Source organism: Staurois parvus, unplaced genomic scaffold (assembly GCF_062004578.1).
Source record: "Staurois parvus isolate SC_StPar_1 unplaced genomic scaffold, SC_StPar_1.0 ptg000258l, whole genome shotgun sequence".
Taxonomy (NCBI): domain Eukaryota; kingdom Metazoa; phylum Chordata; class Amphibia; order Anura; family Ranidae; genus Staurois; species Staurois parvus.
Window position 1 is genome coordinate 8,647,005 of NW_028318054.1, and position 25,520 is coordinate 8,672,524.

General features: G+C 39.9%; 1 protein-coding gene across 2 annotated transcripts in view; it reads right to left on the minus strand.

Moving 5' to 3' along the window:
- The window catches only part of TRIM33 (tripartite motif containing 33), a 214,152-nt gene that overhangs the window by 37,883 nt on the left and 150,749 nt on the right, over positions 1-25,520 (minus strand). For both annotated transcript variants that reach the window (XM_089681085.1, XM_089681084.1), the window contains exons 7-10: positions 21,747-21,893; positions 15,431-15,548; positions 5,653-5,897; positions 3,360-3,536 (exon numbers count right to left, since the gene is read on the minus strand). In XM_089681085.1, the coding sequence (XP_089537211.1) occupies positions 3,360-3,536; positions 5,653-5,897; positions 15,431-15,548; positions 21,747-21,893 (687 nt within the window). The remainder of the gene's footprint in view (positions 1-3,359; positions 3,537-5,652; positions 5,898-15,430; positions 15,549-21,746; positions 21,894-25,520) is intronic.

A 25,520-nucleotide genomic window follows, 5' to 3' on the forward strand; every position in this document is an offset into this window, starting at 1 on the left:
TCCGGCATTTCCCCCGGGACTCAGCCCCTCTATTTTTGAATGGTGGACAAATAAAAGGTTTTTTTCAGTTGGCAGATTTTTGTGACCATAGAGGCCCCATATCTAGGATAGTATTTCAGGAACATCACCTCCGTAATAAGGAACTCTATCGCCTCTCACAAATAAACCACTTTCTTCATACCCTTAAACGCACCAGTCATTTGTCCTCATTGACTCCATTGTCTCTGAAGAACTCTAGATAAACACACTGGTCATATATCCATAATATATGCCATCTTACAAATAGTTTCCTCCAAGTTACCCTCTATGGAACGTTGGGAACAAGACCAGGGGGAAGTATTGTGGTGGTATTTGGTACCCTGAAGGCCAAGCTGACCTGGATTATGGTCAATGAACGTTTGACCGCTATTCTTCATGATAGGCTGGCCTACTTTGAAAATACCTGGGATCCTTGGATGAAATATCTCTCAGCACCGTCCTAGGCAGGATGGTGGACAATATAGGCAATCTATAAACCGTACACGTCTCGTGCTTGGTTGCCCGCCGGTTCCTCCACCTTCACGTGTCCTTTCTTCTCTCTCTATTCTTTTTCTATTTCTCTTTTCACCTTTAGCTTCTTCCCGTTTTTCCCAATTTCTTTCCTTTTAATGTTTCTTTCCCTGGTACTGGATATAGTTAACTAAAGGCCATCGGGGGGTGTTGTCTCTACTTATGACCTGTTGATTATTGGAGGGTGGTCGACCCTCCACACAGGTTATCATAGTCTCGGACGCCAGGCCTGACAAAGTTTCACTTTAGTTTTCATTTACCTTAGTGTTTTGGGTCCGATGGGACCCTTTAAACGATCATTGACTGACAACTGTCCTGGAAAGTTGTATTTTGTGCATTGCTTGTATCAGCCCAGACGGGTGGCAGTTTATAGAAAATGGATGTATAACTTTCTGGATTGGTTTGTAACTCCTTTTAAAAAACAAATAAACATCAATGAAATGAAAAGAGTAGCTTTGAGGTAAACACTAATGACTTTCACTACACCCAGGTATTGCAGAAAATTCCTTTGGATGCTTAGGAGCAGGGCACAAAGATAGCAGGACAATGTCCCCACTGAGATGGAACATTGAAACACCTTTGGAAGAAAGTTGTGCGTGTAGACAGACTTGCCGTTTTTAAGTATGAGTAAAGGTTCTTTAAGGGAAGGGGAGGCCAGCAGTGATAAATGTCTGACAGACATGATTGCTACCAAAAAAAGGCTACGATACTGGCAAAAATTTCCACGGAAACTATCCCTGATGGTCCAAAGGGTGTTTTCTAAAGGATAACAACACATTTAAGGTCCCAGGGAAGCACGTGTGTTGCAAGGGAGTCCTAATGTTAGAAATGCCTTGAATAAAGGCTTTCACAAGGTAGTGCAAAGCCAGGAGGCCTTTGAAAAAGAATACATAATGCCACCACCTGCCCTGTTAGAGTGTGACAAGCTAGATTCTGGTATGATAGCTCAGCTTCCTGGAAGTGGCCTTTGCGGTTTTTTGCAGGGTAGAAATGACAGCCTCTAGAAACCCTTCATTCTTGATAGCCTGGGTTTCAACACTTAACATGCTGTTAAAAGTCAGGGACTGTAAAGCATTGCGAAAGAGAAGGCCTTGAGATAGCAAATCAAGCCCATTGGGAAGAAGCCGGGAATCATCTGCTAGAAGTCAGAGTATGTTGGTGTACCAGGTTATTCTGGGCCAGTTCAGTGCAAGCACAATTACAATATCCCTCTCTCTGCTCTATTTTGTGGAGCAGAGGCAGAATTTGCAATAGAGAAGGCAAAAGTTAGTATGAACTGAGACCAGGAATAATTAGAGCATCCAAAGTCTGGCAACAAACAGAGGTAGCTTGTATCTTGGAGACTAGGATGTCCACATTAGGAGTTTCTCATCTTTGGAAAATTAGACTACACATATCTGGATGAAGAGACCATTCTCCTCGGTCTAAACAGTTGTGGCTAAGATACCCGCCTGCCAGTTGTCCACTCTGTGGATCTGAACCACACAAATCACTAGTCAGTAAGTTTCTATGTGAGAATCTGATTTTACTTCCTTCAGGACAGCCAGGCTCATTGTGCCCCCTCGATATATGCTGCTTCTGTTGTAGCACTGTCTGCCTGTACACAAATTGATGTCCACAGTAGGGTTGCACAGATACTGATATTGGTACCGATATTAAGCATTTGCATGAGTAGCAGTACTCCTGTAAATAAACCGCTACTAAAACATGATACCTTCAGGTTCAGTCCTTTCAGCTGTCAGTGGGAGTCCACCACTGACAGCTGAAATGTCCACAGGAGAATGCCACAATTATCAGTTAAGGAACTGGCTGCTCTGTCCTCAACAACCAAATGACTCATCCTCTCTCTCATCTTGCAAACAAACCCAACTGCAGCTGTCAAAACACTGTCACCCACTCACAATCCCTCCCTTCTTTATTTGTCAGAGTTCACAGCTGCCTGCTGCATCCCTGCATCCTCCTCCTATGTTTCTCCAGTCCTCACAGCCCATCAAGTCACTGTAACAGCAGTGGGGTAATTATGTGTGAGCTGTGCAGTTACTTTAATTAGGGATCCTTCCCAGTAATAAATCAGGACTGGGCTCTATACAAACATATTTCCACGTGTGACAAGTTGGCTAATAAAGCTGTCAAACAGAAAGATAAACTGGAGCTATGCAGCACTCTTTGGGGGATGCAGACTGTCAGTTGGTTAATGCCTGGTCACTCAGGATCTCTGATTCATGTCACTTGTGATGAAAGACACCCAAGTCTAAAAAGGCATTCCACTGTGCAGTCGGCATTTCCCAAAGCTGCTTTTACGCCAGTGACACAAGTTGGCACATGTGCAGTGAATGTAAGCCCACGATATAGCTAATAGACTGATTTTTTTTGCACTTTTGTTCTAATTTTGTAGTCCCTAATAAAGAATAACTTTAATATATTGCCATTTATGGTCACGCTAAGTACCTACTTTCTTTGGGATCTCTGACTGGTGTATGGAGTAGTAAGACTGTGTTGAACAAATTATGCGATTAGTATGTGCACAAAAGGTACTAGCATGGGGATTCCTGCACCCATGTGAAATGAAACAGACCATTGTTTTAAAGATGCTGTTGGAGACTAGTGGTGAGCTTAGTTTTCTAAAAAAAACAAAAAACCAAAAAAAAAAAAAAAAACTCAGTTTCAAAAACTACAGCTCCAGTAAAAGGGTCACTAATAAGACTACCAAACTGATCACATTTCTCCATGAAGACTAGCAATCCCTCAGCAACACATGTAAAAAAATTGCCAGATATATTACAAAAAGATGGCCTTATAATTTTGTTTACCTGTCTTTGGAGATGAGGTTGCATCATTGAGTACTGAGGTCCATTGTGACGAGGTACACCTGGCATTCTGTTAGCATTTTGAACAACATTTTGTGCCATTCTCATCTGATGAGCTTGGAAGGGTACACAATTCATGTTATTCCTCTGCATTGCCTGCATGCTGATCAACCTTGGGGGCTGCAAAATGTTCAGGTAGAAACAGTCATTTATAGTAAATACTTAATGCAATAATCCTTTTAAAAGACCACACTGTATAACAGCCAAGTCAGATAACCCAGACATTAAAGGGATTTCAATTGCTTTAAAACAAAAAAGAAAAAAAAAAAAACACCTGTTTACACTTACCTGCTGCTTGCAAAGGAAATGCAGAGAGCGGTACAAATCTCCTCTTCTTGGGTCCTGGCTCCTCACATCCACCAAGTATCCCAATAGAAAACCACTTTCTAGGGGGCACCGGTGCGACCACACTCCTGATCTTCACTGCCTGTCTGTTGACAGACAGCAGGACTGGACCCTGCCTCCCCCTCACAGCTGGATGCCCACACTGAAGATGCCAGGGAGAGAAGATGGCCGGTGAAACCAGCCATAGTGAGGACATTGATGGACCAAGGGACAGGTAAGTGTCTGTATTTTAAAAGTCAGCAGCTACAATTTTTGTAGCTACTGTTTATTTTTATTTATTTTAATTCAACTGGAACTCCACTTTAAGGTTAAGGTAAAAAAAAAACCCTTTGCCTTTAGAACCACTTTACTTATGCTAATTGCAAACTCAGCCCCCAAGCCTGAGCTTTATTAGTGTTCAGCAAGGTTGCTTTTAACAGAGACCAAAAAGCAGGTTTGCCAGAGTGCTAATCTGGGAGTAATTTGTACTACGTTTCTTGTATTTAGCAGATCAGAAGGTTCTCTGCAGCAGTAGGCAAAGGCTAAATTCACTTTTAGAGGAAAAATACAGTAAACACATTTTTGCAGAAGCTTCTACACAGCAGCACTAATTTTGAATGAGACAAACTGCAAGGGTGAGAGGAACCCTCACACATTGTCGCAAGGAAAAGGGTGTAAGTGGGACAGGTACTGAAACATGTTACATCCTAAAGTAAAAGGTAACATATAACATGCTCCAAAGCTGAAATTAATGCTTTAAAGTGCAAATTAATTCTTACCCAACTTCTAGGTATTTCACTACTCATGCTACCCTTTAAAGTGAAGCATCACAACACCTGCTGGAACACCAACCTTTTAACAGGCTTGGAACTTCCTCTGGGCCATACTTGACAGAATCTACATGCAAGCAGAGGAAACCAAGCAGTTCCTCACCAAGAGAGTCCCTAAGACATGCAAGACATTGTCAGGTAAACATTCTAGCAACTGCCAAAAACTGAAATATCAGTTATAGGAGGACTGGCTATTTAATCCAGTTATGCATTTTTAAGTTGTACCATAATGGGTTTATTGTACTAAGTCTCAGTAAACTCATGAATTCTGATATATAGACTTGAAGCATGGTAGCATTGGAAGCCTTGGACTTTGGAATTCCATAGCAATATGATCCTAATAAATGGAGCTTGCTGAATGGAGGGGATAGCACAGAGATGACCATGAATGAGCTGCTGCTCCTTTACCATGCAAGGTACAGTACTTCTGCTTTGACTGACACTGGTTACTTTTCTGATTCTACAATAAACTTTGGATTTGAGAACAAATCACTATCGCATTTCGGATGCTTATTGGCACCATCCATTTCCACATTACAAGCAATCAAAGTACAAAGGGCTGAAGTTGAGGTATGAATTCTATGGACTACAAAACAGCAGCAAAGGCAATAAGCTCAGGTAACTATGACATAATCAGGGGCTATTTGGCTTCTTGTAATACATTTAAATGTTTTTACATCTTTTTGAGCTTGTGAGATGCAATATTTGACTTTAATATGGTAAAACAAACGCCTAAAACTATGCTTTACATTAAAGGCTGTGCTTTTCTTTAGGGTGACCTTAAGCTTCAATAGGTAACAGAGCAAAGCTGCTGGTAATGTCAACACAGATAAATAATTCCAATTAAAAATGTTAAATTATGAAGTACAGTACTTTAGAGAATTTAACAGCTGCATGAAAGGTTACTCAAGTACGGAAAAGTGTTACAACATGTCTAGTTTGAAAGTTTAGTCCATTAGCTGTAGTAATATACATTACCATTCAAGATAAATACAAAAGACCACAAAATGACTACTAAAATAAAAGCTTTAAAGCTAATGTTCTATTTTCAAACACTAGTCACAACATGCCATTCTACTTGCCTGCTGATGCATAACTTGAGGGCCAGATGGCCTTTGATGTGGTGCAGGTGGCTGGACCATTCTCATTTGCTGAAGCTGCTGGTGTTTTTGAGCATACACCTGCTGCTGCATATGCTGGAGACGGAGTTGTGCTAGGTTAATTTGTGCAGGGGCTTTATTTACATGGTTTGTTCCTTGGGGGTTCTGGCCAACCACTACATTGGGTGAATATCCAGTAGTTGGCTTATTTTCAACAATAAGATTACCTGTTGAGATGGGGGGGAAAAAAATCAGCAAGGTGAGACAGAAGCTTGTTAAAAAAAAAAAAAAAAAAAAAAGTTTTCACATGCAAGTGAAACTCCAGCCAGGAGATTTGGACAGCATGTTTTTTTTTCTTCCTTCATTTTACATCTGTGTCACTTCTGCACTCTACCCAAAGAAAACAAAACAAAGTTTTACTGAAGTTCTACTTTGAGGCAGTAAAAGGAAAAAAAGTCTACCCGCATTTAGACATCAAAAAAAGTAAAAATTTGAATTTCATCCTGCTGGGACTAATAAGGCTGATAAGCCATGAGTAACTCTGCTGCTAGTGACAACATGCCTGTGCAGGATTGCTAAAAAGGCTGTGTGTGTTCCTATAGAATTGATCCCTCAGCAGCCACATGTAGTGAGATGTTGCTCTGTCGCCAGCCTGAAAGTTGCTAAAAATCGATTGCTAGCAAAAGGAGCAACATCTTGCTGCCTTGGCTACAGAAGGAGCAATTCCAATGGTTAAAAAACAGGCAGTCTTCTAACAATCATGCTGCTGGGACTTTGACAATTTGTCGCAGAAGAATCGTTAGCAACTGTCTGAACAAACCTAAATTTAAAAATGTCCTGGAACTTAAAAATGAAAGTGCAAAAGTCAAGACACTAATGTTCAGGTGTTTGCCAAAGACAAAACGAAATTTTGTCTCAGGAGTATATTGCCATCAAGCCCTTTATTAGTTTACATTACCCCAGGTTCACACCTATGCATGGTTGAATTTGATGTGTTTCTACATTGCGTTTTTGTGCTTGCATTTTTTTTCCCCCTTTCTGTTGCTAGGCAGATTTTAAATGCAAAACACATAACAAACATCAACAATGCAATACATGCTTTTCTGCAGCATTAGGTGTAAACCTAGGGTAACTTAAGTTATCAAAATCACTCGACTAAGGCGTTTGAAAAGATTGTACATACAGTGAAGGAAATAAGTATTTGAACCCCTGCTAGTTCTGAATGTTTGCCCACTCACAAAGAAATGATCAGTCTAAAAATCGAATGATAGGTGTATTGTAACAGACAGAATAGCAACAAAAAATTCAAAAGAAATGCATGTCCAACAAATTATGCACTGATTTGCATGTTCTTGAGGGAAATAAGTATTTGATCCCCTATCATTCAGCAGGATTTCTGGCTACCAAGTGTCTTTCATACAGGTAACAAGCTGAGATTAGAAGCAGTCTCTTAAAGGGAGTGCTGCTAATCTCATTTTGTTACCTATATAAAAGACACCTGTCCACAGCACCAATCAATCAGATTCCAAACTCTCCACCATGTCAAAGACCAAAGAGCTGTCCAAGGATGTCAGGGACAAGACTGTAGACTTACACAAGGCTGGACTGGGCTACAAAACTATCGCCAAGCAGCTTGGTGAGAAGGTGACAACAGTTGGTGCAATCATTCGCAAATGGAAGAAACACAAAACAACTGTCAGTCTCCCTAGGTCTGGTGCACCATGCAAGATCTCACCTTGTGGAGCGTCAATGATCAAGAGAACAGTGAGAAATCCCAGAACTACACATGAGGATCTTGTCAATGATCTACAGGCAGCTGGGACCACGGTTGCCAAGAAAACAATTGGTAACACACAACGCCGAAAAGAATTGAAATCCTGCAGTGCCCGCAAGGTCCCTCTGCTCAAGAAAGCACAAGTGCAGGCCCGTCTGAAGTTTGCCACTGAACATCTGAATGATGCAGAGGAGGACTAATTGAAAGTGTTGTGGTCAAAATTGAGCTCTTTGGCATCAACTCAACACACCGTGTTTGGAGGAGGAGGAATGCTGCCTATGACCCCAAGAACACCATCCCAACTGTCAAACATGGTGGTGGAAACATTCTGCTTTGGGGGTGTTTTTCTGCAAAGGGGCAGGACAATTGCACCGCATCAAAAGGGACGATGGACAGAGCAATGTACTGTCAAATCTTGGGTGAAAACCTTCTTCCCTCAGCCAGGGCATTGAAAATGGGTCATGGATGGGTGTTCCAACATGACAATGACCCAAAACACACGGCCAAGGCAACAAAAAAGTGGCTCAAGAAGAAGCACATTAAGGTCCTGGAGGGGTCTAGCCAGTCTCCAGACCTTAATCCGATTGAAAATCTGTGGAGGGATCTGAAATTTTGAGTTACCAAACCTTAATGACTTGGAGAGGATCTGCCAAGAGGAGTGGACCAAAATCCTTCCTGAGATGTGTGCAAACCTGGTAGCCAACTACAGGAAACGTCTGACCTCTGTGATTGCCAACAAGGGATTTGCCACTAAGTCATGTTTTGTGAAGAGGATCAAATACTTATTTCCCTCATGAACATGCAAATCAGTGCATAATTTGTTAGACATGCATTTCTTTTGAATTTTGTGTTGCTATTCTGTCTCTCAGTGTTACAATACACCTACCATTCGATTTTTAGACTGATCATCTCATTGTGAGTGGACAAACATTCAAAATCAGCAGGGGGTCAAATACTTATTTCCTTCAATGTATGTAAAAACAAAAGTTTCTCTTTAAATATTTTATTTTTTGCTATGCTAAAGCAAGGATCACATAAGTTATGCAGAAGACATCCAACCAAACAAGGTCTCTGCCTAAAGAGAGCTTCTTGCCGCTGGTAGAGTAATGAGGTTTTTCCTTTTGACCCTCTATAACTGATGAAGAGTAAAATTTTGAACATGCAAAAGCAATGGTGGAAAAAGAAAAAAAAAAAAAGTATTGCTTTATAGGTGCATAATTTTTGCAGGGGGTTTGAAAACAAGCGTGCTGCTCGAAACATGTCAGGGGATCCACTCAATTGACGCCTTTTACCACCAGGGAACCACTAGCCACCAGGTGGTGTTCTGGAGTGAAGGGCCATTAGATACCTGGACAACGTTGGACCTGCTGGTGAGTCTGAGGGGACCCTCGAGAGTGTGTGTACCATCATCCCTGAGTGTCCACTATGGTGACCAGATGCTGCTGACCAGACCTTGATGTCCACCTTATGATGATTTACATACAATGCCCAAATTGTATGTCTATGTGGTAAGCGCATAACCACACTATATCTTTTTCCATTTTATCAAGTTGGATTTGAAGCACATTGGGATTACATCCAATACCTTTCCTGATATACTATATGAACATTTTTATGTCTATTTGACCTTATACCTCTATAATAGAAGTGTTATGTATTAACTGATTATGTATGGTGATACAATTTTTTTTTTTTATTGATTTATATACTCTCTAGCGCTACATACCCCATTTATATTTTTAAAGGAGTGGGATGTTACAGCTTGACGGATGGTGGCTTCACCTCCCTGATATTCCAAGACACGGACTAAGAGGGGCATAATACTGTCTGAACAGGAAATCTGCCTATACCACATTATTTCCAAAAAATAATAAAGAATGATTGCAAATTATATATATATGTATATAACAGTTTGTTGATATTTTACTCTGCTTCCCAAAGGCTTTTTTTTGTGTGACCAGTAGCAGAGGACTAGAAGCTCCTCTTGCAACTGTTTCCCCACAGACAGGCTGTGAAAGAGCTAGTCATGCGACACCTGTATATTGATTAGAAAAGTAGGTACTTTTATTAAAATAATTACAGCGCCGTCACCCACATACGGAAAGAGAAGGGATATCAATTAAATAGTGTGTTTAGTATCAATTTAACATAGCATGCTGTTTGTGCCTTGACATACTGGATGGCATTATTTGTAATAAATATTAAAATAAAAGAATTAAACGGAGATAAAATAAAGAGTCAAAATCTGGTTAATGTTAAATAACCATTTTGTGCAGGGAAAAAACTGTTCTACAAATTGGATATTTTGCAACATGAATTGAATATTATAGTTACATAGTTAGCCTGGCTAAAAAAGACAAAAGTCCATCCAGTTTAACCATTCAAAAAATAAAGTTATAATACTATACCCACAGTTGATCCAGAGGAAGGCAAAAAAAAAACCCCAGCAAAGCATGATCCAATTTGCTCCAGCGGGGAATAAAAATTCCTTCCTGATCCCCCAAGAGGTGATCAGATATTCCCTGGATCAACTTTACGTATAAAATGTTAGTATCCAGTAATATTCAATGTATCTAGGAAAGAATCCAGGCCTTTTTTAAAGCAATCCACTGAGCTGGCCAGAACCAACTCTTGAGGGAGTCTATTCCACATTTTCACAGCTCTCACTGTGAAGAAACCTTTAAGTGTTTGGAGATTAAATTTCTTTTCCTCCAGACATAAAGAGTGCCCCCTTGTCCTCTGTGATGACCTCAAGGTGAATTATTCTACATTATGATAAAACTGCTGTGCTATAAAATAATGAATGCCGTTAAAGTTACTCAAACACCTTTGTACATTACTTCTTTAAGACACTTAATTTAGTATTTGATGGTAAACACAGATCAACCAGTACAGCAGTAACTGGTAGTCAAGGGCAACTTAAACTTACATTGCTTGTTATGTGTACAGCTCAAACTTGTAGATAAGGCTTTAAAACCATTGTGTCAAGAACCGTTTCAGTGGGTTTTTTCTCTATTCTATGGACCAATAATTTCATATCAACTGTCAAATTGACTTTAAACAAAGACCAGGGGGATCAGGAGCCTGGGAATTAGCTTGTTAAGGTGATGTGCCACTTTTCTGACATTTAATCACACACATTTTGCTCACAATTTGTCAACTCATTTTGATAATAAGCCAGTTCACTAAGGGATAAAATGAGCGCCGTCAAGGAAAGCTTTGGTGATCTACTGCACTTAGAAATTGCCACTTGATTGATCAAAATGCAACAACATGTAAATGCTTTTAACCAATAGCCACGCATAATATAAATATATTGATTTCAACCAGAGAGTGTTTGGATGTTAAAAAGTCCCATTTTCCTTTTTCCCCCCGCTGTGCCTGCTCTCACAATGAAACTGTCAGCCAGGTCCGCTCTGTGTTTTAGGAGCGCCAACATAGGCTCCCGTGTGAATGAAGCCTACAAATACTGTATTTAAAGTTTGATTCATAAATACACTACAGTCCTCTCTAACCAACTCTCCCAATGACCACCAAGGTGTATAAGAGATACACCAACAATCTAATGAGGTACTTCTCCACTGGCCACCAATATAATAGAACAATTCACTGATCACCAATGTAAAAAAAAGGCAACTTTGCAAATGACTCATAATAGCCAGACATTTCTCCATTTACCCCCCCCCCCCCCCCCAAGCCCCGACACACCAGTGCTAAAGTCCCTTAGGAAAATAATAGTTCTCTAGCGGTCGTGCAGATTTACCAGTTTTAGGACTTGACCCATCAAGTATGTAGATCAAGAGCTTAATTTTCCTGGTCTGCAAGTTTCTTTTGGGTCAATATCTCAGAATGTGCTGTAGTCAGAGATGGGCAGTGACACTAAACTCACATTTTTTGAAAATAAAATAACACAATAGGTTTGAAGATGAGTAGAAGGCACCCTCCTCTTTTTTCGTTTCATCTTTCAAATGCAACCATTTTTCCTGCTATTCTCAAAATACCTGTTCTAGGTTGGCTACGTTTGTTATACCTGCTCCCTTTGTGCACATTAATGTAGCCATTGTTTCCTGCTCGCCCCAAAGATGGACTACACATGCATTCAGTGCTAGGGAAATTGTAGCATGCATAGAGCAGAGAATGGGACCAGAACAACTGGTGAGGTGCAATAACAGAGGATTTGGAGGCATACACAGGACTAAAAAAGAAGCTTGAATATGATGGTAAGTTATCGGATTTTTTTTTTTCAGGCTCCACTAGCTTAAAAACAAGCTCCTAGCAGCTACCTTATTAGTGTTTTTTTCCTGCCTCTAGAAGCACACTATTGAAGTCTAAAAGCGTTTTTAAAGCCTCAGCTTCTAGGACCATAAAAAAAACAAAAAAGCAAAACAAACACTTTTTTGCATTTTTGGGAGCGATTTGCCATCAGGAAAACAAAAAACAAACGCTGAATGCTCCTTAAACTCCGCCAACCGCTGCCAAGAGCCAGTTTCCAATGTTTTCTATTTGTTAACGATGGCTGCCAGTGTCCATAACAACCAGTGAAGAGCTGGTTATTAAAGAGCGGGCTGGCAAGCAGGCCACCTTGTCCTTAAGAGATGACTCAGCTTTCCTTAACAACAGATGACTCGGTTTCCCGCTGACAGCTGAATGTAAACAAAAGAATTGCTGATAATGAAAATGTGAAAAAACATGTTTTGGCTTTAGATCTACTTTAAACTCTCAACTTTGCACATTTTTTCTAAGTATGACTAGGAGAACAATGATGTTCGACTTACCAGTAACACCTATTTTGAAAGCCTATTAGTAAATTACCACACATGGTAAAACTTTTTGATGTTAACATTAAAGGAAACTTGTGCTGAAAGATATATGAATTCTCAAAATGCTAGCATCTAAGGGTAACACCGATTTAATGGCTCCAGTGCTCTATAAATTACTGACCCAGACCAACTACACATGTAAGGAGGTCTGTCTTTACCCATTTACCTAGTTGGTGACTCAAAAAAGCAAAAAGGCTCATTGTAACAGCAAAGCCCTTTGTAATTTTTAAGAGGGGGGGGGGGTCAATAAAGTTACAGTTTACAGATTAGCTCTACTCAGGCTAGCATTACCCACAGTACTATGTGCTGGTACTGTGTACACAACATGACATTTTATCTATGAGGATTCAGTCCACTACTATTCATTGAAGGACTGAGTTGGGACAGAGTATAGAAACTGTTTTTAGCTTTCATGGAAATCCTATATACAGGGGGTAAAATAAGTATTGAACACGTCACCATTTTTCTAGGTAAATTTCCAAAGGTGATTTTGACATGAAATTTTCAGCACGTCGGTAACAACCCATGCATCCCATACATACAGAGAAACCAAAAGAAAGAAGTTCAGAAATTAAGTTATGTGTAATAAAAATGGAACGAAGCAGGAAACAAACTACTGAACACACGAAGGGAGGTGCAAAAAGGCATGGAAAGCCAAGACACCATCTGAAATCTATCAATAATTAGAAAGCAATCTTGCCCCTTGTCAGTGCAAATTATCAGCTGGTTCAGTCTTAACTGATCGTCTATAAAAAAGGTGTCTCATTACCAAGGTGTCACACAAGAAATATCTCATGATGGGTAAAAGCAAAAAGCTATCTCAAGACCTTCACAACCTTATTGTTGCAAAACATACTGATGGCATTGGTTACAGAAGGTTTTCTAAATTTCTGAATGTTCCAGTGAGCACGGTCAGGGCCATAATCCGGAAGAAGAAAGATCATTCCACCATAAACAGGTCACGACCAGGTGCTCCTCGCAAGGAGTGAAAACAATTATCAGGAGAGTTGCCCAAAAGCAAAGGAACACTGGTGGAGAGCTTCAGAAAGACCTGGAATTAGCAGGTACAATTGTTTGAAAGAAAATAAGTAATGCACTCAACCGCCATGACCTGTATGAATGCTCAGATAAGAAAGTGCAGCACTTAATTGGTGTATAAATTAGTCCACATGGAATAAAATAGGTTAACTGCCAACTTAGCGGTATTAGTCCATATATGATAATCTGTGCAGATATATAAAAACAAAGTAAGCGCTTTCAGCATCAGCAGCTATGTACTCAAGGTAACCAAATAAAACCTCAGTCAAATCAATAAGTAAAGTGCAGTGCTGTATATAAGTAAACAAATAATAATAATGTCCATTATAGATAGATATTTATAAGCTGACAATCCATGCGTAGAGTGCCCACTATGGCGGTACTTCAGTGCTTGTGCTTTTAAAAGTGGGGTAAGAATACCAGATGCATAAAGATATTACGCAAATAAATCAATCATCAGAGGTCCACTTTAAGGAAGCGGATTAAGCCAGGTATAAAGATATCCTCCCTCTGGATGGATGGTACGTCAGGCACTTCTGGGTGGTATATGGATCCAGTGACCAGAGGTCCCCTTTAAGGGATGAGTGGGTGTAGCAGGAACTCCCTCCTCTGTGTAATATGGTGGATCTTGATACAGGGGTGAGCTCAGGGGAATCAATGACTCCACAAAGAACGTGCCCATAGTGTAGTAATTAAAAGAAAGCTTTATTCCAGAAGTATTGCCAAGTAAATTAGAGTAAAACAGTAGGTATATAGCAGATAAAATGGACTGACTGTCCTTTAGTAAGATGGCAGCCGGACCTTCACGAGGCTCTGGCGGTGTGACGTCACGGCGTATTGGCTCCACCTTGCGTGTTTCATGCGCACGCACGTCTTCAGAGGGGATGCCAATACTGCCATGATGCACACCGACTGATTTTATAGGTAAAATGGCGCATGCATATTACGCCAGCACCATTTTGTTGAAGACGGAAAGTCTAACGAGAGTGCGCGCGCATGCACAGCGCCGTTTTGCCATGGGTTTTGAAAAAGCAGGTAATGTATCTTATGACAGCTCATACAGTCAGTAATAAAAACTGACTATAAAAGGTTCAAAAGATGAAGAGAAGACCAAATCCATGGACTATAATAGTGGACTGGCAGAGCGTGGTGATAAAAAATATTAGAATGAATGCACCAAAAAACAAAAAATAAAAAGCACGGATAAATAAACCACGCAAGACTCCACTGCTGAAAAAAAAAAAGAATGTTGAAGCTGGTTTAAAGTTTGCTGCACAACATTTAGACAAGCCCGTGGAATACTGAGAATATAGTCTAGTCAGATGAAAGCAAATTTGAACCCTTTGGATGCTGTAATACATAACTTCAAAAACACCATACCAACAGTGAAGTTTGAAGGTGGGAACATCATGGTGTAGGGCTGTTTTTCAGAATACGGTACTGGCAAACTTCATTTCATTGAAGGATAAATGAAAAATGTACCAAAGACATTCTAGATTAAATCTACTGCCATCTACCAGAATGATGAAGATGAAACGAGGATGGACATTTCAAGACCATGATCCCAAACATAAAGCCAACGAAACTCTCAACTGTTTTCAAAGAAAGAAAATAAAGCTGCTAGAATGCCCCAGCCAATCATCTTACTTGAATCCAATAGAAAATCTATGGAGAGAACTAAAGATCAGAGTTCATAAAAGAGGCCCACGGAACCTTAAAGATTTGAAGACTATGTGGAAGAATGGGCCAAAAATCACACTTGAGCAATACATGCGACTAGTTTCTCTATACAGGAGGCGTCTTGAAGCTGTCAATACCGACAAAAGATTTTGTACAAAGTATTAGATAAATTTCATTTAGTGTATTCAATACTTTTTCCCTGTGTCATTCCATTTTATTACACATAACTTAACTTCTGAGCTTTTGTTTTGGCTTCTTTGTATGTATGGATTGCATGGGTTGTTACCAACATGTGGTGAAAATTTCATGTCAATATCACCTTCAGAAATAGATTTACTGAGAAAAATGGTGACGTGTTCAATACTTATTTTACCCGCTGTAAATCTAGATCACACAAATAATCATAAAGCAGACTGTTCACAAATTGCAAGATAACAGATAACCTTACCTAAATTAACGACATTCTTTGCCCAGAATGTTGGGTCACAATGAAATCTTATTGCTCCATTTGCAGCAGGAACTGGATCACATCGTGCTTTTAAGATGTGACGTAGCTGAAAAGTAATCTGAAAACAAAATAAAATCGATAAAGGCAGATAAAGACTCTAGTAAAAGCAGAGTTACATTTGTGGATTTGTGTTGCTGTGGCTAAGACTCTTTACAATCTTTATACAGTCATAACCGTAGGGCATTTGACCTTTCAAATAGCTATAAAGAAAATCCTAGTATGGCTGACTTAAAATGGCAAAGGCTTTTTCACATCAGACAGTCCACTCTCTCTGCTGAAACTTCAGGAATGAAAAGGAAAATGGTACTGCAATGACTGCTTATATACACAAACTGCTTACTGTGCAACTAAAATGGTAGAAAATCTGGTAGTTGTGACATGAATTTTGCTTCATAATAAATGTGAAAATATGAAATGTTCAACAAAGTATTGTAGCTCTATAGGGGGAGGGGGGGGGGGGGGGAGACATTCAGGGATGCTACTTAGTTTAGAATGCTACATAGTTTAAAGTTGTTTAAACATTTTAGGGGTATATTTCTACTTACAACTCGGGCTTGGCAAAGCAGCACTGACTACAAAAAACTGATTTTACTCACAGCACAGCCAGTTTATTCTGTAGCTAGGAGGATATAAATTCTTGACTCTGAATGTTCATCAGGCCTATAGGGACTTGGGCAAGGGAGCTACTTGACTATGTCACTCCTTCATTATAACCTATGGAGGGAGCCATGGCTGTCACCCTAGGCTACTCTTCTGATATGCATTCCACACATAGGCATATCTGTTTATTTCCATTGAATGAAGATATCTGGTGCAGCTAACAGAAAGTGACAAGGACACTGCATTTCTTGCAACATAAACCAGTATTTGTTAAAAATGTGCTTAACAAAAAAAAATGAATGCAGCCACCACATCTAAGGACTGTAAAGTGTTTTTAGGTTTATTCTTTAAGACTAGTTACTGCTGCTCTCTCCTTGAGGAGGGTGCCTTGTCTTCTATCTGATCTCCTGTAGTTTTCTGCAGGCAACCGGTAGTGGGTGGACTTGCAGGGTCCCTCCCTCAGACCTATTAGCTGCACAGGCTATGGGCAGTACAGAAAACTTGTCAACACAACTTTTGAGTTTTCAAAAGCTTTGGTGCACACAAACTATATTTGTATATTTTGTGGATAATAAGGAATATAATTAAATTAAGGGTTTTTATGCCCAGAGATCAGTTTTAACGTTTTTATCAGGCAAGTGTGATTACATATTAAGTAATTTTATATACAGCCATCTCATCTTCAAATAGCAGGTACTGTTGTAGGCTCCTTTTTTATGTTTTTGTCTCCTTTCAGGTAAAATGCTTGTTTACAAACCATGCAAGATTAACTGCTTGCTGCCTGCCCATAGTTGTTGCACTGCAAGTGGGCAGCAGTTCCAGGCTGGACAGCATACCAGTACATCACGATCTTACTTCTGTGCTGAGAACATGCATGCGCGTGCCCCCTGCTGGACCATGCTATGATTGAACACAGCACAAGTTTGGCAGCGGATTTCAGCCAACAATCTTAGCTGAAGTCAGCGGTGGCCAGAGTTCTGTGATTACAAAAACACAGAACTCAGTGTACTGTGAACAACGATCTGCCTGTTTCTTCTTCCTGTAAAGCAGGGAGAAAAAGCAGACAGGGAGGCAAGTAAAAGCAGCACATATTACACCTTGTTAGGCATACAGTTAACCCTTTCATTTCCCGTAGATGTTAGCAGTGTGACAATGTACAATATTAGCACGGATCCCTGCATTAATGTCACTGGTGATGTTAGTGTACCTTCCAGAAAGCGTCAAACTGCCCGCCACACTATCACAGTCCCATTGTAAGTCGCTGATTACCTTCATTACCAGTATAGTGTCATAGCTGTGTAAACTACAGTGTACAGTGGGGATTGAAAGTTTGGGCACCCCAGCTAAAAATTTGTATTAATGTGCATAAAGAAGCCAAGGAAAGATGGAAAAATCTCCAAAAGGCATCAAATTACAGATTAGACATTCTTATAATATGTCAACAAAAGTTAGCTTTTATTTCCATCATTTACACTTTCAAAATAACAGAAAACAAAAAAATGGCGTCTGCAAAAGTTTGGGCACCCTGCAGAGTTAATATCTTGTACTGCCCCCTTTGGCAAGTAACACAGCTTGTAAACGCTTTTTGTAGCCAGCCAAGAGTCTTTCAATTCTTGTTTGAGGTATCTTTGCCCATTCTTCCTTACAAAAGTCTTCCAGTTCTTTGAGATTTCTGGGCTGTCTGTCACGCACTGCTCTTTTAAGGTCTATCCATAGATTTTCAATTATGTTGAGGTCAGGAGATTGTGAAGGCCATGGCAAAACCTTCAGTTTACGCCTCTTGATGTAATCCCCCGTGGATTTCGAGGTGTGTTTAGGATCATTATCCATTTGTAGAAGCCATCCTCTCTAACTTCAGATTTTTCACAGATGGCATCAAGTTACCATCCAAAATTTGCTGAAATTTTATTGAATCCATTTTTCATTCTACTCGTGAGATGTTCCCTGTGCCACTGGCTGCAACACAACCCCAAAGCATGATTGATCCAACCCCATGCTTAACAGTTGGACAGAGGTTCTTTTCATTAAATTCTGTGCCCCTTCTTCTCCAAACGTACCTTTGCTCATTCCGGCCAAAAAGTTCAATTTTAACCTCATCGGTCCACAGAACTTGTTTCCAAAATGCATCAGGCTTGTCTATATGTTCATTTGCAAAGTTCAAACGATGATTTTTGTGGTGAGGATGTAGAAGAGGTTTTCTTCTGATGACTCTTCCATGAAGACCATATTTGTACAAGTATCTCTTTATAGTGGAATAGTGTACCACAACTCCAGTGTCTGCCAGATCTTTCTGGAGGGATCGTGCAGTCAAACGTGGGTTTTGAATTGTTTTTCTCACAATCCTGCGAGCTGTTCTGTCTGATATTTTTCTTGGTCTTCCAGATCTTGCTTTAACTTCCACTGTTCCTGATGACTGACATTTCTTAATTACATTCCGAACAGAGGATATTGACATCTGAAAACGCTTTGCTATCTTCTTATAGCCTTCTCCAGTTTTGTGAGCGTCAACTATTTTCAGTTTCAGTTTTCTAGACAACTGCTTAGAAGAAACCATGGTCCTGATTGTTGGGGCAAGGTCAGATGAGTCTGGGCATTTAAAACCTTTGAGACTGACATCACCTGGTCTTCCCAGACGATGATTGAGAACAATCCATGACACTGGCAGGTCTCAGCTTGGCAAAGGGGGCAGTGCATGCTATAAATTCTACAGGGTGCCCAAACTTTTGCAGACGCCATTTTTTTGTTTTCTGTTATTTTGAAAGTGTAAATGATGGAAATAAAAGCTAACTTTTGTTGACATATTATAAGAATGTCTAATCTGTAATTTGATGCCTTTTGGAGATTTTTCCATCTTTCCTTGGCTTCTTTATGCACATTAATACAAATTTTTAGCTGGGGTGCCCAAACTTTCGATCCCCACTGTATATACACCATCATTTGTAGACGCTATAACTTTTGCACAAACTAATATATACTTATAGGGGTATTTTTTTATTTTTTTTTTTTTAACCAAAGACATGTAGTGGAACACATTTTTGCCTAAATTTGTGAAAAATGGCTTTTTTATTGGATAGGTGTATATATATATATATATATATATATATATACACACACACACACACACATATACATATATATATATATACACACACACACACACATACATATATACACACACCATACAGAAAGTATTAACATCGCTTGACTTTTGCCACATTTTGTTAGGTTACAGATTTATCTCAAAATGGGTTAAATTCATTTTTTTCCCTCAACATTCTACAAATGATACCCCATAATGACAACGTGAATGTCCGCTTTGAAATATTTGCAGTTTATTAAAAATAAAAAACACATGTACATAAGTATTCACAGCCTTTGCTCAATACTTTGCTGAAGCACCTTTAGCACCAATTACAGCCTCAAGTCGTTTTGAGTATGATCCTACAAGCTTGGCACACCTATTTCTGGGCAATTTCTCCCATTCTTCTTTGCAGTACCTCTCAAGCGCCATTAGGTTGGATGGGGAGCATTGGTGCACAGCCATTTTCAGATCTCTCCAGCGATGTTCAATCGGGTTCAAGTCTGGGCTCTGGCTGGGCCACTACAGGGCATTCACAGGGCTGGCCCGTAGCCACTCCTTTGTTATGTGGGCTGTGTGCTTAGGGTCATTGTCCTGTTGAAAGATGAACCCTCGCCCCAGTCTGAGGTCCAGAGCACTCTGGAACAGGTTTTCATCAAGAAGGTATCTGTACATTGCTGCATTCATCTTTCCTTTGATCCGGACTAGTCTCCCAGTTCCTGCCGCTGAAAAACATCCCCACAGCATGATGCTGCCACCACCATGCTTCACTGTAGGGATGTTATTGGCCAAGTGGTGAGCGGTGCCTGGTTTCCTCCAGACATGAAGCTTAGCATTCAGGCCAAAGAGTTAAATCTTCATTTCATCAGACCAGAGAGTTTTGTTTCTCATGGTCGGAGTCCCTCAGGTGCCTCTTAGAAAACTCCAGGTGGGGTGCCATTTGCCTTTTACTGAGGAGTGGCTTCCATCTGGCCACTCTACTATACAGGCCTAATAGGTGGAGTGCTGCAGAGATGGTTGTTCTTCTGCAAGGTTCTCTCTCCACAGAGAAACGCTGGAGCTCTTTCAGAGTGACCATCGGGTGCTTGGTTACCTCCCTGGCTAAGGCCCTTCTCCCTCAATTGCCGGGCAGCCCACTCTAGGAAGATCCCTGGTGGTTCCAACTTCTTCCATTTACGGATGATGGAGGCCACTGTGCTCACTGGGACCTTCAATGCTGCAGAAATGTTTCTGTACCCTTCCCCAGATCTGTGCCTTGATACAATCCTGTCTCAGAGGTCTACAGACAATTCCTTGGACTTCATGGCTTGGTTTTTGCTCTCACACGCACTGTTAACTGTGGGACCTTATATAGACAGATGTATGCCTTTCCTAATCATGTCCAATCAACTGAATTTCCCACAGGTGGGAAACAAGTTGTGGAAACATCTCAAGGATAATCAGTGGAAACAGGATGCACCAGAGCTCAATTTTGAGTGTCATGGCAAACGCTGTGAATACTTATGTACATGTTTTTCGTTTTTTTATTTTTAATAAATTGCAAAGGATTTCAAAACGAACTTCTTTCATGACAACATTATAGGGTATTGTTTATAGAATGGTGAGTGAAAAAATTAACTCAACTTATTTTGGAATAAGGCTGTAACATAAAACTAAAACAAAAACAACCTGCGCCACAAGAAATATATGAAAAATTTGAAAGTGAATGCTGCTGTGCCTTGATAAGAATCAAAAAGGTATATAAAAAAAAAAAAAAAATCAGTGAAATAATAAAACAGCGCAAAACATGAAATGAATCAAAAATTATACACAAATCATAAATTCTGTGGTTATAATTGGTTCTCCTTTGTCTTCCTATATAAAACACATCGTTATGAGAGGAAATCCCTTTTGAAGTTGGATGTAAGGAAGCTCTTGTATATGGAGGAGGCTATGGAGAGGAAATTTTCCCTGGGAATTGGAGGATAATATTGCATCCATAAAGTGCAATTTATTCTCATCTCTGGGGAGTGCGGAATACATCAGTATTCACAGGAAGGTGTGGATTCGTGGAGTCTTTTCTCTGTATTACACTTATCCTTAATTTTTTTTGGAGCGCTATTTGCATGTTTAAAGGGGACTTTTTTGTTTTTGGTTTCATCGCTTTTTGTATTTGGACACAAATTTTATATATATTTTTTTTCATTTTGGTGATTTTGGACATTTTATAACCACAGAATTTATGACTTGTATATAATCATTTATGATTAATTTCACGTTTTGCGCTGTTTTGTTTCACTGTAACATAACAATGTGGAAAAAGTTAAGCGCTATGAATACTTTCTGGAAGATGTATGTATGTATGTATGTATGTATGTATGTATGTATGTATGTATGTATATTTACATATATACATACATATATACATATATATATATATACACACACACACACACACACACACACACACACACACACACACAGATGTTAAAGGATGAAGCAAGATTTTAAAAATATGTAAACATGAAGAATTTAGTTAAAACAAACACCAAACCTTGTCCATTAAATAGGGTTATACTTTGTACACACAACACTTACTAGACGTTTGCTGTAGAGTAGTGCTGTACTGCTGCCACTTTGAATAGCCCAGTTTGTGAAGTTCATTACATGTTTTACTTGTCGGGAGAGTCCAGTTATGTCATTTTGTTGTTGTGAAAGTTTCATCTGTCTTTCTTTAGTTACACTCTGAAAAATCAATCCATATAAATGTTATAAAAACATTTATTCAAACAAAACAATGCATCTATAACAGATAAGCATTTAACCTGTTTTCATGTAAAGTGATGGTCAAAAGGGAATTTGTGTGTTAAGTGTTCTCAGTTTGCACTTTTCACATTTTTTTTTTTTTTTTAATTTGTTGTGTTCTGATTCCACCCTTCAGTTTTGTATCCTTTCACTGCCAAACAGTGTGCTAGCCTAGCAAACAATGCAACTCAACGTTCATCACCATTACAGTGTGAAAGGCAGAGGCCATACTTTAACATATCCATGCAGCTTAAATCCGTGCCCATCTGCTTATTGGCAAAATATAGAACGGTATTACATTTGTGTTAATTTTCCAGAATTGTTCTATTAAAGAATATATTTATACAATGATTCTGCAAATAAAAAGCTTTTATTAACACTGACCAACGCAGAGCTGAAAATCAAACACTGCTTCAGGAATCTTTAGTGATAATATATAACAAGAATGAGTAAAAGTGCTTGTTTATAGGAAAAAAATAGCTATACATAAAAGCACATGGTTCAGATCAGAAAGCTAGGCAAATGTAAAATATAGTATACAAGCATGGGGGCATAATATCTGCCACTGGAAATGAACTGGAGGCTGACAGGAGCGCCATAACTGAGTGCAAGACCACAAAGTTGGTTCGCAAAGTAAGTTGAGGATTTGATTTAGGGGTTTCCAGCCCAAGTTCAATGTGTAACCTTTTTAAAGTGTATTATAACATGCAGGTCCATAATTTGTGAGACTGTTTCTGTATGCATAGTTAGAGGTGTTGTCATAATTATATGGTGATCAAAAAGTGAGCAATATTGCAAGCCTGCGACTACATACAGTGGCTATAAAAAGTCTACACACCCCTGTTAACCGCTTAAGGACCGCCCTACAGCAGATATATACATGATTTTGCATTTCCGGGTAGCACCTTACACGCGTCGCCATTTGGAGGCGCTGATGTCAATCACCGGGTTCCGGCCGGTAATTACCAGCCAGTGCCCGGTGATTACCGACAATCACAGATGGGGAGGAAGACCGTTGTGTACAAACAGTCTTCCTCCCTGCCAGCTCGAGCACAGCCATCCCAAACAGTGTGCTTACAGTAAAGCACCCCCCCCCCCACCCCCTAGTAAACACTTCCAGCACATGGTTAACCCTTTGATCGCCCCTCACATTAACCCCTTCCTGCCCAGTGCCATTACTACAGCTTTTTTTTAGCACAGATCACTGTATTGGTGTCACTGGGGATGTCAGTGACACCAAGTTAGTCTCTCCAAAGCCCCCCAGTTTCAGAATGTCCGCAGTCCCGATAAAAGTCACTGATCGCCGCCATTACTAGTAGGAAAAAAAAATAGAAAAAATTCCAGTAAATACCGCCATTTGTACATGCTATAACTTTCACATTTTAATTGATTTGGCACAAAACTTTCAGGCTTCTGCTAGAAAGCTGAACATGAAGAGGAACTTCATCTTTCAACATGACAAGCCAAAGGATACATCCAAATCAACAAAGGAATGGCTTCATCAGAAGATTGAAGTTTTGGAATGGCCCAGCCAGAGCCCAGACCCGAATCCAATCATAAATCTGTGATCTGTGGAGCAATCTGAAGAGGGCTGTGCACAGGAGATGCCCTCGCAATGACAGATTTGGAGTGTTTTTGCAAGGAAGAGTGGGCAAATATTGCCAAGTCAAGATGTGCTATGCTGACAGACTCATACTCAAAAAGACCGAGTGCTGTAATCAAATCAAAAGGTGCTTCAACAAAGTATTAAGCAACCATATTTTAGTTTTTTCCTTTTTACTTCCCTCCACCTAAAAGATTTCGATTTGTTGTTCAACTGAGTTGTACAGTTTATAGGTTACATTAAAGGTGGAAAAAATTCTGAAATGATTCATCTTTGTCTCTTTTTCTTTACATCACAGAAACTGTGACATTTTAACAGGGGCGTGTAGACTTTTTATGTCCACTGTATGATTTTCTAGCAAAAAAGGTCCAACTGCAAACAGACACTAATATTACTCTAGCATCAGTGTTACCATAGTAACATTCTGTAGATGAGAAAAGAATTGACAAGTAATTAGGATAGTCAGGACAGAGCTGAACACAGATTTAAAAAATAAAAAAAAACACAGAGTCAGACTTATCGGTAACACTATTTCCAGTAGTCTTCCAGAACAGCCCTTGAGATGCAGCTCCACCCACCGGAACAGGAAACACATTGTTATAGTTCTTTAAAAGGAGGTCCCTCAGCAGCATGGTCAGTCAAATGCAAGAACCAAAAGGACTGAACTGAAAAATATAATCAAACCCCAACAATTCCATCAGAAAACATAGGGTGGGAACGTGCTGTCCTGGAGACTATTAAAAATAGAGTTACCGGTAAGTCTAACTCAGGTTTTCCCGCAGTCGTCTTCCAGGACAGACTTTGGGAGCAAAGTCCCTCCAAGCTGTTGTTTCCCCCATAATCTGGTGAGTACTTGTTTATCCTCTCAAACACCTGATCCTGACTTGAAAATCGATCTAGACGGTAATGTCACCTGAAGGTGAAAAAGCTTGACCAGCCTTACCTATCTGCTCCAGAGTGGCACCAGCTTTTTCTGCCCAGGTTGCAGAAAGGGCTCCAGTAGAATGGGCTCTTAGAACTCTGGGAGGTTCCTTGCCCTAGAAGCCTGGCCTACATTACGTTTTCCCGAAAATAAAACAAACAGTGCCTCTGAGGTTCTAAAATCCCTTGTGGCTTCAAGATAGGCTAAAAGGAATCTTTTAACATCCAGTCAGAACTCCTTCTCTTTACTGTTATAAGCATTTTGGCAAAGAGTTGGTAGAATGATATCCTGGGATCTATGAAAATTAGACGCTACCTTAGGAATGAACTCTGGATCTGTTCTTGGAATTATCCTATCCTCAAAAATCTGTAACAAGGGATCCCTGATTGGAAGCACCTGAATTTCATCAATTGAGTAATCATTTTCACTGAAGACTCCAAGATTGGCCTAAAGGATGCTCCAAGGAAAGCCTTTAGAACAATTGAAAGGTCCCAGGCCAGAATTTTGTTTCCCCATGTTGGTTTGCATCGAACGATTGCTTTGTAAAACCTAGAAATAAGTGGGTCATCCTGAAGAGTTATTTGCAGATAGACACTTAGCATTGCAGTCTGTACCATAATAGTACTCAGGGCTAATCCTTTCTCAAACCCATCCTGCAGAAACTCAAGGATAATGGGTGAGCCCATAGAAGTTAGATTTCCGACAAGGAGCCATGAATTAAGTTTTTTAAAAATCTTGCCTTAAATTGCTCTAGTTGTCGACTTTCTGCTTTGAAGGTGTGGATGACTATCAGACAGGCCCTTAGCTCTCAGGATCTCTCTTTCAGAAACCAAGCTGTTAGAGTGGTCACCTGTGGATGTACCAGAAGTCCCTGGTACAGCAAAACCTTCCTTAATGGCAACCTGAGAGGGATAAGGTCGGTCAATGTGAGCAACGTTGAGAATCGTGGTCTCTTGGGCCAATATGGTGCTAACAGGATCATTTGTGTGCTTTCTAGCAGAAATTTGGACAAGACTCTTGGAATGAAGTAAAGGGGAGGGAA